The sequence below is a fragment of the Megalobrama amblycephala genome, linkage group LG4, assembly GCF_018812025.1.
Source record: "Megalobrama amblycephala isolate DHTTF-2021 linkage group LG4, ASM1881202v1, whole genome shotgun sequence".
Taxonomy (NCBI): Eukaryota; Metazoa; Chordata; class Actinopteri; order Cypriniformes; family Xenocyprididae; genus Megalobrama; species Megalobrama amblycephala.
The window spans coordinates 13,390,632-13,402,665 of NC_063047.1; the positions used below are offsets into that span (position 1 = coordinate 13,390,632).

Below are 12,034 nucleotides of genomic sequence, written 5' to 3' on the forward strand. Positions count from 1 at the left end.
AAAGCCATTTTATGACATCTGACCAAGTCTGAAATAAAATCTGCCAGCAGTGTATATTGTATGGGTGTGATTCAAGGTAAATCATCTCTTTCTGCTGCACTGCTGTTCAGTTTGTATATGATAAATACTGTGTCAGCTGCAGGTTAAGAAGAAGTGGGTGGTAATGATATAAATTGAAGATGACATCCTATGGAGCACTATTTAAAACTCTGGTTTAGACCTCAAGCCGCCCGGTTTTGTGATCTCAAAAAGTACCTGAAATTCTCCCTCTTCTATTAATATTAAATTAACTCACTCTATAAAGAGAGCCAAGAGTTTCCAGATGGCATCTAATTCAAATAGAATTTAGGTGTTCCAGTACCAATTTACATAATAATATATTTTTTTAGACAGCTTAAATTTCCAAACAATATTATTTTCAAGTTAAAAGCACTTACAGTGAGCTGTAATTTCATTAAGTAAATGGAAAAATAAATCAAGAAAAATGCTAAAATGGAAAATTCATTTTTAAATACCTTTGGAACATGAAAAATTATGGAGAGGAGAAATTAATTTGATTGAATCTTGCAAAATCTATGCTCAAATGTTATTGTGATCATGTTCATAGAAACAACAGTCAGGAGTAGGCACAATTTGGCATAAAGAAAAAAAATCTTCTGATAAATACTGTCATTAATTTCGGCAGATGGATGCCTCTATACTGTCGCTGCACATAAGAAAGTTCTTAATGATTGAATGCAAAACATGGCAACTGTAGATGTTTAAAGGCTGTGTCAATCTGTTGATGCCCCACTGATGCTCTCTGTATCCTGATGAGCAAAACTTCTAGGAAAGATGCCGATATTTCCAGCAATGTGCCCTTCTAACCACTCCTCATTCACTGCAAAATGGAGGAAAAAAGAAAAAGAAAATGAAAACAAATTAAAATTCTCTAATAATAAAGAAAAGACACCCCTGTGTTTACGTACCTTCACTGAGAATGTCAATTGTGTCGCCTTCACTGAATTCCAAATCCTCTGGGCCTTGTGCATTGTAGTCATATAGTGCCACCATCTGATAAAGAATGGTCCTGTTGGCCAGAGGGTCCTCATTCTTTGGACAAGATGGGGGGGGGGGGGGAAAGTTGCCAAAAGTTACAAATTACCAAATTGGTGTAACATTCATTTGTAATAGAACAAAGTTCAAGCTGATGATGGGTGAATTTTTTCCTCACAGTTTAACAAACAAGTAAAACATTCATAGGATGGTTCCCTAAAATAGTGTAAACACTATGTGACTATGTGGTGCTATTAAAACATTGCTCTCTTTGAACATACAGACACTAGCTCAACCAGACGTATGAATTTTGGGTGACCAATCGCAGACAGCGGTGTGCATGGGACACCTTTTTGAAAACTATTTCGTTTGGTGACAGTACTGGTTAACACAATTAATCTCCTTTAACAGATGTCAGTTAGAGCTGTCAATCAAAAATGGTAGTTAGTAAAGTTACCTGACACCAAATTTTGGCACGTCCTGATTCAGCCACACCCTCTAAGCTATCCAGTCCATCGTCACCGTTTAGGGGCATTAGTACTCTGGTACCATGCCTTCTGTGTCTGTGAGAGGAAGTAGTAGTATGTGTTAAAGGATGGTGTGGGGGTTTGTATGATCGAAAATGTGAGCAGATTATTAACATACTTTAATGCTGGGAATTTATGGCAACTAAAAGCAGGTCAGCCAGACTGCAGGTCTGCAATATTACCTGAGGCGAATGTTCGTCACAGGCTGTCCTAATTTCTGAGCGATTTTCTCTTGCAGATCCCGGAAAGGAGTTTCTAAAGGGACTCTCAGAGCTATGGTGTATGTATAGTGCACCTTGACCACGACTGATCCAGAGTCCTGGGGTGAAGTTTGGGCCTGAGAAATGGGGGTAACATCTGAGGTTACAACTGAGAGATATATCTGAATCAGACTTTTGCATTAAACTGATCATAAGAATAAGCAAAGTGAATAAAGTTATAATACAAGTACATAAATGAAATAAAAAGGAAGCTGCTTTTTTTTTCAATATCAAAGTTCCCTTTTTCTATTACAAAGTTCTATCATGTGCACAAAGTATTGGGATATTCAGATATAAGTTTTGTCATAAGGTAATCAGGTTTCTCTACTAGGCAGTGGCCTTAAATAGTCTCCTCCTCAAATGTTCAGCTTTCTTTTGCTCCCTTGGGTGTATTTCTGACTGAATCAGGCCAAATCAAAGGCCTGCTGCCTCAACACTCCACTTCTTGTCTGAGTCACAAAACTCATTCAAAAGATCTCATCTCACACAAAAGATCAACCATGACGGCCACTGCATTAATCATGCTCTGCTTCCATTTTCATCTACAGTACATGATACTGTCAGAAATATTGGCTTTCAGGCTTGACAAATTGGACAAGGAGATAAAATGAATTTGCAGAAGTATATCAAATATAAGCACTGAGGATGTAACCAAATATTCAAGATTAGGGGGCACCAAACGTTAAAGTAAAAGAATGGAAAACCCATGTTTATAGACCAGAAATCTGTTCATTTTAATGAACATAAATCATTTAAATTCGCTTAAATTAATATTGGTGGAAATTTAGTAAGGTAATTCCTGGCAAAAACTGATTTGTATGGTTGAAATAAAACTTTGGAGTTACATACTAACTCATAGGGATCACTGATTTGTCCTTCCACAAGTTGAGCATTCTTTCATGTTTTTCAAGTGCGTTTTATTACTCACCTGCTGCGTAGGGACGCGGGTTGAGTTGCTGGTCGTTGGAGGAGTTGTGTGGGTAGCACCAGCACAGGTGGGGTGAAACTCTACAGAAGAGAGGATGAAACTTGCATTCTTCAGAATACTGGTACAATCATTTTATTTATTTTTAGGACAGTTGAAGGAGAGACAGGAAATGATAACTGCACCACGCAACACACAGCATGTGCTCTACTTAATGGCACTGCATTACACACTGCATTTTTTATTAGAACATTTTTATTATGTTTAGATATTAGAAAAAGATATTATTATAGAAGAAATTATACTTTCTTTCTTTTTTATAACAATATTTATTTTATAATCTATAATAATTATTATGATAAAAAAAAAAAACTTTAGTTATTAACAAACAATTTCAGTTTCAATGTGTCTGTTTTATCTGAAAATATATTTTCTGTACCTAATGGACGTTGAGTTGGACCTTGAGGTCGATTTGGGGGTTTTAGGGCTGGTGGATGTGGGATGCCGTTTGCGAGTTCCTTCCAAGCAATATGCAGAGAAAAGCACTCAGTATATTACTGCCAATAACAACTTTAATTCAGATATTGAACATCAGAGGCTGAAGAACAAAGTCACTGCTCCTGCCTCCTGCAGTATGCAAAGCAAAGGAATGAAGATCCCTTGCTCAATTGAACATCACATCTCTGGAAGTAGGGTTCACAAGAGGCTATAAACATTTAAATCATTTTTATTTTCATCATAGCTATTTTCCTTATAACGGATACTAAAAGTGACAAAGAGTGATGAGGCATAGCACAGTCTTTGCCAAATCTCTGTGGTTTAGAGTGTGTAGGCACATTTTTCACTAGAATTTAAAAGCTGTCTGCATTCATAAAATTCAGCATTTTACACCAAGCTCAACACATCTAAGAAAAAGGCTGGATGAGCCTCGGGGAAATAACAATATAACAATATAAGCAAAGGACTATTAAAATCCATTAATAACATACTGTGGGAAATGAAAGAGGTCATACAAAGAGGTTATAAAAAAATAGAACACTTACAATTCGCTTGTTTTTAGCCTTGTTTTTCTTGCCCATTGGTTCAAGCAGGAAATTGGGAACCAGACCTCTCTGACATTTTAAAAGTAAAAAAAGAAGAAATAGCCCAGGTGTTATTTTAAATTTTGTTATTATTTTTATATCACACATTGACGTTGCAACCTGCTTTTGTGAATGTCAGAAACATTATTAGTATAACCAGTTTTCAAGTCCAAACGCTCAGAATCCAAAAGCAAATGGTGATAATATAACTGACCATTTGATGTTATGCTACTGAAAAAATCACGATCCTAACCTTTAACCCTATACAGAAATGATGGCCAGAGAGTGATTCATCTTTTATGAATCATTGAAATATTGGTGTCCGGGATGTCATGAGCCAAGAGATTGTGGTGTACACCATTTTAAACACTTAGCATAAATATGATATGAATAAACAGTGCTTATAAAATGGCTTTTGAGATAGGATTACCAACTTAAAATAGTAGAGGCTTGGACCTGGAAACAGTCATGCTTATGTCACAACCATAGACTGTAAAAAAAAATAGGTCACAACTTAACAAGCAGATTGTCATTTTGGGGGACAAACATTCAATGTGCCTCCAAATCATAACAAATCCTCAGTAATCATCCATCACATTTAGAAAGAAAGAGTATCCCACCTTTCCATCATAAATGACTACTGCCAGCCCGTCCTTGTCTTCATCACTATACACAAACACTTCTGCTCCAGCAGGCACTGTTAGCTCCCCTGCCCCTTTTGCCACATAAGCACTCTTCATTACCATGTAACGAGAGTCCCTATGCAGGAATGATATATTATATCATATATTATATGAGTGTATTAAGCTGGTCTTGTAACAGTCTTTAATATTTTCTGAATATTGAATACTTACTGGCCATCTATGACCTTTGGCTCATAGTACCCTGGTTTCTGCAAGAACATACATAATTGGTGGAGTTTAGAGAGAAAACAAAAGACAGGACAAAATTTTGAGGCTGTAATATCACAGGTGGTAACTTTACCTGTGGTCTGAGAGGATCAAAGCCCCTGAAGTCATCATTTGGAATCAAAGAAGTGATGACCTGTGAGAAGAAGAGTTTAGTTTCGTTGGACATTTGTCACATTCCTTGTATAGTGCTTTTAGTGCAGAATTATAATGTTTATATGAGATTACAATCATTTTTTTATAACAATCTGCAGATGCATTATTTTTTGGGCAGCTTTTAAGTTCTTACATACATGTATTTCTATATTTTCAACAGATGTTCAAACGTTCTTAATCAGATGGCAGGCACTCACTAGGGGGCCTCAAGATGATTAAAAATTTAAAGGTGCCCTAGAATGCTTTTTCACAAGATGTAATATAAGTCTAAGGTGTCCCCTGAATGTGTCTGTGAAGTTTCAGCTCAAAATACCCCATAGATTTTTTTTAATTCAGTTTTTTAACTGCCTATTTTGGGGCATCATTATAAATGCGCCAATTCAGGCTGCTTCCCCTTTAAATCCTCGTGCTCCCAGCCCCTGAGCTCGCGACTCTATAATACATTGCAAAAACAAAGTTCACACAGCTAATATAACCCTCAAAATGGATCTTTACAAAGTGTTTGTCATGCAGCATAACCGATTATGTAAGGATAGTATTTATTTGGATGTTTACATTGATTCTGAATGAGTTTGATGGTGCTTCGTGGCTAAAGCTAATGTTACACACTGTTGGAGAGATTTATAAAGAATGAAGTTGTGTTTATGAATTATACAGACTGTAAGTGTTTAAAAAATGAAAATAACGACAGCTCCAGTCTCTGTGAATACAGTAAGAAACAATGGTAACTTTAACCACATTTAACAGTACATTAGCAACATGCTAACGAAACATTTTACAAATATCACTAAAAATATCATGATATCATGGATCATGTCAGTTATTATTGCTCCATCTGCCATTTTTTGCTATTGTCCTTACTTGCTTACCTGCATAACGTCTGATGATTTAGCTGTGCACAATACTGTCTGCCCTTGTCTATATTGCCTTGAACATGGGCTGGCATATGCAAATATTGGGGGACGTAAATATTAATGATCCCGACTGTTGCGTAACAGTCGGTGTTATGTTGAGATTCACCTGTTCTTCAGAGGTCTTTTAAACAAATGAGATTTACATAAGAAAGAGGAAACAATTGTGTTTGAGACTCACTGTATGTCATTTCCATGTACTGAACTCTTGTTATTCAACTATGCCAAGGTAAATTCAATTTTCAATTCTATGGCACCTTTAAGACAAAACAAGTATTAAATTAAGCTAAAATAACTAAAAAACAAAACAAACAAACAAAAAAAAACATGATATTTCTTATTTTAATTTACTTCCTCAATACAGTTTTTTTTAAAGAAATATTAAGTGTGATGTAGATCTGGAAATGTTATAGAAAAAAATAAAATATTGTTGATAAAATCATTAATAAAACTCCATGGGCATTTTGATACATTTTCTGAATAAACAATTTTTTGTTATACTAAGCTCAAAAATATTTTATCAGGTAGAAATTGTGAATAAATCATCACCCTTCCTCTTTACCCAGTAAATCATGAACAACTGGAAAATTAATGCCTTTGAATATTGTTGTGGACAACTAGTGGAGCTATTAGACCTACTGACTTAGAGCATGCAACTTGAAACATTAACATGCTTTTTTAATGTACTGCATACATGTCATTAAAATTGATTTGTCTGTAATATTTGATATTGCATATTTAAGTTTGTCCAGTTTTTTATTTGACCCCTCTTTTTGTGTTCAATTGTTTTGTACTTTACTATTACTGGATTATAGTGAAGTGTATCATATAGTTATTTTTCAAACAGCTATAAAGCAGCAGTACAGCGTGAAGATGTGAGTCACCTTTGCTTCACCCAAGAAGTCCCTCGGTTTAAGCTGGTCTACCTCCTGTTTCCTGGGACGGAACACTTCACCCTCGGGCACCAGGAGAGGCTCCAAAACCTCTCTCCTCTGGGAATAAAATTGGACAGGTACATTAAGTGATGATTACAATGTTTAGTGGAGCATTGTTCGCTGAAAACAGACTTCAGAGATCATTGCAAACCACTGTGTTCAGTCAGTGATACATTTTCAGTAAAAGGGCAATGAAAAGGTAGCGGTGGACGTCTTGCACTATGAAAATGCTTTTCAGCATTCTCTTTGTATTTTCTTAATATAAGTATCACATATGTCTTACAGAAATAGCCTCTAGAGCTGTGTCTATTAGGTTGCTTCGGCCTGCTCCTCTCTCCTCTGAGGCCGCCATCAAAATGTCCCTGGCTTTATCCCATTGTTGCAGTCTAGAGTAAACGGCTGCTGCATTATAAAGGACCTAAAAGTGAACAAACCCACACAAGTAGTACACACTGTACATTATATCATCTCAACAGGACAACAAAAGATTATACACTACTGTTCAAAAGTGTGGGGTCAGTAAGGTTTTTTTTTTTTTTTTTAAATGCTATTCAGCAAGGATGCAATCAAATTTATCAAAAAAACATTAAAGACATTTATACTGTTACAAAAGATTTTTATTTCAAATAAATGCTGTCCTTTTAAACTTTCTATTCAGCAAAGAATCCCAAAAAAAAAAAAAAAAAAAAAAAAAGTCATGGTTTCCACAGAATTATTAAGTAGCACAACCGTTTTTAACTGTGATAATAATACATATTTCTTAAGCACCAAATCAGCATATTGGAATGAGTTCTGAAGGATCATTTGATACTGAAGACTGGAGTAATGACTGCTGAAGATTCAGCTTTGTCATCAATGGAATAAAATACATTTTAAAATAGATTAAAATAGAACTTATTTTAAATTGTAATTATGTTTAAAAATATTACAAAAAAACACCCTCAAACTTTTGAAAGGTAGTGTGTGTCTACACTTATATATCCCTAAAGTAAGATGATTTTTTTACTGCCCTCTTCTGAATCTGTAAAATGAATAATTTCTTTGAGCAGGACCTTCCATTTCATCACAAGATGAAAGAAGATCGCATAAACCATACCTATAGAACATAAAACGTGCACTTATGTCTAAAGATGGACAAGTGGTGCAAGTTTTGCATGTGATGGTCATATATTGACTCTTTAAAACTTCTTCTCTTTAAAACTTCTCTTCTGTTTTTCAACTAATATGCATTTGAGGAACTGAAAGGTTGCTTGATCTGTTCAGGCTAACCTGACCTTAACCAGACAGCTGAGGAATGCTGGATGTCTTATCATTTTTCAGCCTGGCATTTGACATTGCATAACTATGGTGTTTTTTTACTCAGCCCTCAAAGAGGCCTTGTGATAGTTATCTGTGCAGGTGAACTCCACCAATGTTCATGTCTAATGGCAAAGTTGACACAAAGCTAGACAGAAAATGTCAACAATTTCCCAACTTGCAATAAAATGTTACCAAAAAACTTTCACACTAAATCTAGACAATCATACTTTTATAGATAGTTATGTCTTACTTTTTTTTTTTTTTTTTTACACAATCAGACAGAAATATGTTTGTGTTCTGACCTGCCAGCTGTACATTTTATAGCGAAGTCCCAGCTGTTTGTAGTCAATGACAGGGTTTTCCCTCATGTATTTCTGAGCCAATATACAATCAGACAATGCCTCCTCCAGCCTGGTGTTAGAAAAAAATTACATAGATAAAAAAAAAAAGAAAGAAAGAATGACATCAAGACAGGGAGAGAGCAAGAGAACAAAGAAGCAGTGTCAGATGAAAGTAAATCAACTGTCCAGAACATCAACTTTAAACAAAAGAGGTCAATGTTTGTGTTGCATCACGCTGTGGCATACCAGACAGACTGGTCTACTTATTCATAGAGATCTACAATATGAAAATATTTCTCACCTGTTTGCCATCATATGAACAGCAGACCTCTGAAAAAATCCCACAGCAAGACATGAATCCTTTGCGATTACCTGGTCGAGAGCCTAAAAGGTATATGACATTGTCTAAGACATCTAACAAATTTTATATCTAATTAAAACATAACAATCATGACCTTTGTAAAATGTAAAAACTAAATACATTTCATTAAAATAAATAAAAAGTCATTAAAATAAATAAATAAACTTTTTTAAAATTATTACAATACAATGATCTTAGAGAAGAAGCAAATTCAGAGAAGCTGCAAAAAACCCAAGAGCTACACCTCAGACTCTTAACATTTAACATGTTAAATGTTAAAGTTCATGACAGTCCAATTACAAAAAGACAAGTATGACTTGTTTGGAAGGGCTGCCATGAGAAAGCATTTTCTCTCTAAAAAGGTTTGCAAAGATGCATGAACAAACCAAAACAAAAGACTGAACAAAAGACTTCTGGAATAATGTCCTCTGGACAGACAAGACGAGAAATCCTTTTTACAATCATTTTTTTATAACAATCTGCAGATTGACAAACACCTCATACCAACTGTCAAGCACAGTGGTGGAGGAGTGATCATTTGGGCTTGATTTGCAGCCGAAGGACCTGGGCATCTTGCAGTCTTTTAGTCCACCATGATCTCCTCTGCATACCAAAGTATTCTAGAGTCAAATGTGAGGCCATATGTCTGACAGCTAAAGCTTGGCTGAAATTGGGTCATACAACAGGACAATGATCCCAAGCACAACAGCAAATCTACAACAGAATGTCTGAAAAAGAAAAAAAATCAAGTTGTTGCAATGGCCCAGTCAAAGTCCTTAAAGGGTTAGTTCACCCAAAAATGATGTCATTAATGACTCACCCTCATGTCGTTCCAAACCCACAAGACCTCCGTTCTTCTTCGGAACACAGTTTAAAATATTTTAGATTTAGTCCGAGAGCTTTCTGTCCCTCCATTGAAACTGTCCATGTCCAGAAAGGTAATAAAAACATCATCAAAGTAGTCCATGTGACATCAGTGGGTTAGTTATAATTTTTTGAAGCATCGAAAATACATTTTGGTCCAAAAATAACAAAAACTACGACTTTATTCAGCATTGTCTTCTCTTCCGGGTCTGTTGTCAATGTGCGTTCACGACTCTTCTTCTTCTTCTTTCCTGTTTTACGGCGGTTGGCATCCAGCTTATTGGTGCATTACCGCCCCCTTCTGCTCCGGAGTGTGGTTCACGACTCCGCAGTGACGCTGCTGACGTGCTATCTGGTGCGCCCGAGCTTCGTTTACAGTCTGAGACGCACTCTGTAAACAAAACAACCTTCGCAAACATGTGTAAGGATTTCGACACAGAGGAAGACTTGCATTTTTTTGCTCAGCCATATTTATTATGAGCACCAGATAATACGTCAGCAGCGTCACTGCGGAGTCGTGAACGCGCATTGACAACAGACCCGGAAGAGAAGACAATGCTGAATAAAGTCATAGTTTTTGTTATTTTTGGACCAAAATGTATTTTCGATGCTTCAAAAACTTCTAACTAACCCACTGATGTCACATGGACTACTTTGATGATGTTTTTATTACCTTTCTGGACATGGACAGTATACCGTATATACATTTTTAATGGAGGGACAGAAAGCTCTCGGACTAAATCTAAAATATCTTAAACTGTGTTCCGAAGATGAACGGAGGTTATTAGCAGACTGAGTCATTAATGACAGAATTTTCATTTTTGGGTGAACTAACCCTTTAAGAGAGCTGTGCATAAACAGATGCCCACAAACTTCAATGAACTGAAGCAGTGTTGTAAAGAAGTGTGGGCCAAAATCTCAACGATGTGAGAGACTAATAAAGTCATATAGGAAACGATTACTTCAAGTTATTGCTGCTAAAGGTGGTTCTACAAGAGATTAAATTATTGGGTATACTTAGTTTGTCACACATGGCTTCTCCATTTTGGATTTATTTTTGTTAAATGGTGTAATATGTCATGTGTAGTTGTTCATCTGAGGTTTTATTTACCTCATTTTAAGACCTGCTAAAGACCATGTCCTGTCATGTCCTGATGCGCAAAACCATAGAATTCAAAAGGGTGTACTTTCTTTTTCACATGACTGTATATATAAATTTATATAAATGTATAGCTTTTATACATCCTAAATATATTTTAGGATGAGGGTCCCTTGCACAAGGATGATCATATTTTGGGATCAGTGGCATCTAAAAGACTGAAAACCCCTGAACTAAACTATAGATCTGGCAATTGCTATTTAATAACTTAAGACAAGGATAACTGTGTTGGAGTATCATTATAGATATCCTACATTTCTATCATTTCTTACATGGTTAAGTACCAAGATTGTGGTTGTACCTTGATGGCCCAATCCACTTGACCCAGGGCGATGTGTGTCGACGCGACCACAAACATAGTGCGACAGTTGTGATCTGTGATCTGGTTTAGTTTAGTGAGAGCGCCCTGCCAGTCCCGGCTGTCTATAGCCCGCACGGCCTCATCCCACAGCCTGATCAATTCTATGTACAGCATGGCCCTCTAGAACAAAACAAGATTAAATGTTATTTTTCTAATCACTGTATTTATTCAGAATGAAATTAATGGCTTAATACAAAAGTGTACTGAGAAAACACCATATTTTTGTTCACTAATAGCTTGGAACGAAAAGAATCTGACAGTTGCCTACAAGTACAGGTGAGACTAGCTATGCAGGTTCTTTTAAGACAGTAAAACTATAAAAGCAATACTAGTACAATAACCGACACTTACCTCTGCATAGAAACAGACAACAGATAAGTCAGGAACTTGAACTGCTTTCTAGAAGTGATCGATCATGAATATGAACAGGTGCTCCTGAACAGGTGTAATTCAGAACTCTTAGTTGGCTCACAGGGAAGTGATATTTGTAGTGTGACACACATCTGTGGTTCCCACCCACTTGCCATGCCATCAGGAAGTCCTGCATTCCCGAGAGAGAGAGAGAGACTTGTTGAGCAGAAGGTAGGGCACGTACACAATGGCTCAATTAAACAAAAAGATGTTGAGTAATTCAAGGAAATAGAAGAAAGACAACATGCACACTAACACACTTATCTTCAGCACCTTAAGGACAGAACATTAAAGGTTGTCCAGCCAAGAGTTACAATACCAGGAAGCTTTTAGCTTTCACCTGACATTTATTTTAATAGGGAAGCAGTCAAGAAAAAGACTGGAATGAGGAAATATCAGTAGGCTATTACTATATTACCATTTTTTCCACACCAAGTTTGACTGCTTTAGATTTTCCACCAAATACTTGAGGCATTATGGTTATAAAAATTGCATTTTA

General features: G+C 36.2%; 1 protein-coding gene across 2 annotated transcripts; it reads right to left on the minus strand.

The window, feature by feature from the left end:
* Window positions 1-488: 488 nt before the first annotated feature.
* noxa1 (NADPH oxidase activator 1) lies at window positions 489-11,668 on the minus strand. 2 transcript variants are annotated; one of them, XM_048187633.1, is made up of 16 exons: window positions 11,476-11,668; window positions 11,065-11,244; window positions 8,681-8,763; window positions 8,341-8,449; window positions 7,023-7,157; window positions 6,689-6,796; window positions 4,814-4,873; window positions 4,684-4,721; window positions 4,450-4,588; window positions 3,791-3,859; window positions 3,187-3,265; window positions 2,751-2,830; window positions 1,745-1,899; window positions 1,493-1,598; window positions 969-1,092; window positions 489-880 (listed from the first exon to the last, which is right to left on the minus strand). In XM_048187633.1, exons 2-16 carry the CDS (start codon window positions 11,236-11,238, stop codon window positions 774-776), a joined length of 1,566 nt encoding a protein of 521 aa, XP_048043590.1. In that variant the 5' UTR covers window positions 11,239-11,244; window positions 11,476-11,668; the 3' UTR covers window positions 489-773. The 2 variants fall into 2 exon arrangements, with proteins under 2 accessions (XP_048043590.1, XP_048043592.1); XM_048187635.1 differs by lacking the exon at window positions 11,476-11,668 and adding an exon at window positions 9,245-9,468 and having other exon boundaries at window positions 11,065-11,203.
* Window positions 11,669-12,034: the final 366 nt, after the last annotated feature.

What these genes read in the sequence shown, in the direction of transcription:
- noxa1 (XM_048187633.1), bottom strand. Translation starts at nt 11,238, where the DNA reads ATGCTGTACATAGAATTGATCAGGCTGTGGGATGAGGCCGTGCGGGCT. An exon ending in CCCGCGTCCCTACGCAGCAG is followed by an intron (nt 1,900 to 2,750) that starts GTGAGTAATAAA and finishes CCCATTTCTCAG; the next exon opens with GCCCAAACTTCACCCCAGGA. An exon ending in GTGACGAACATTCGCCTCAG is followed by an intron (nt 1,599 to 1,744) that starts GTAATATTGCAG and finishes TTCCTCTCACAG; the next exon opens with ACACAGAAGGCATGGTACCA.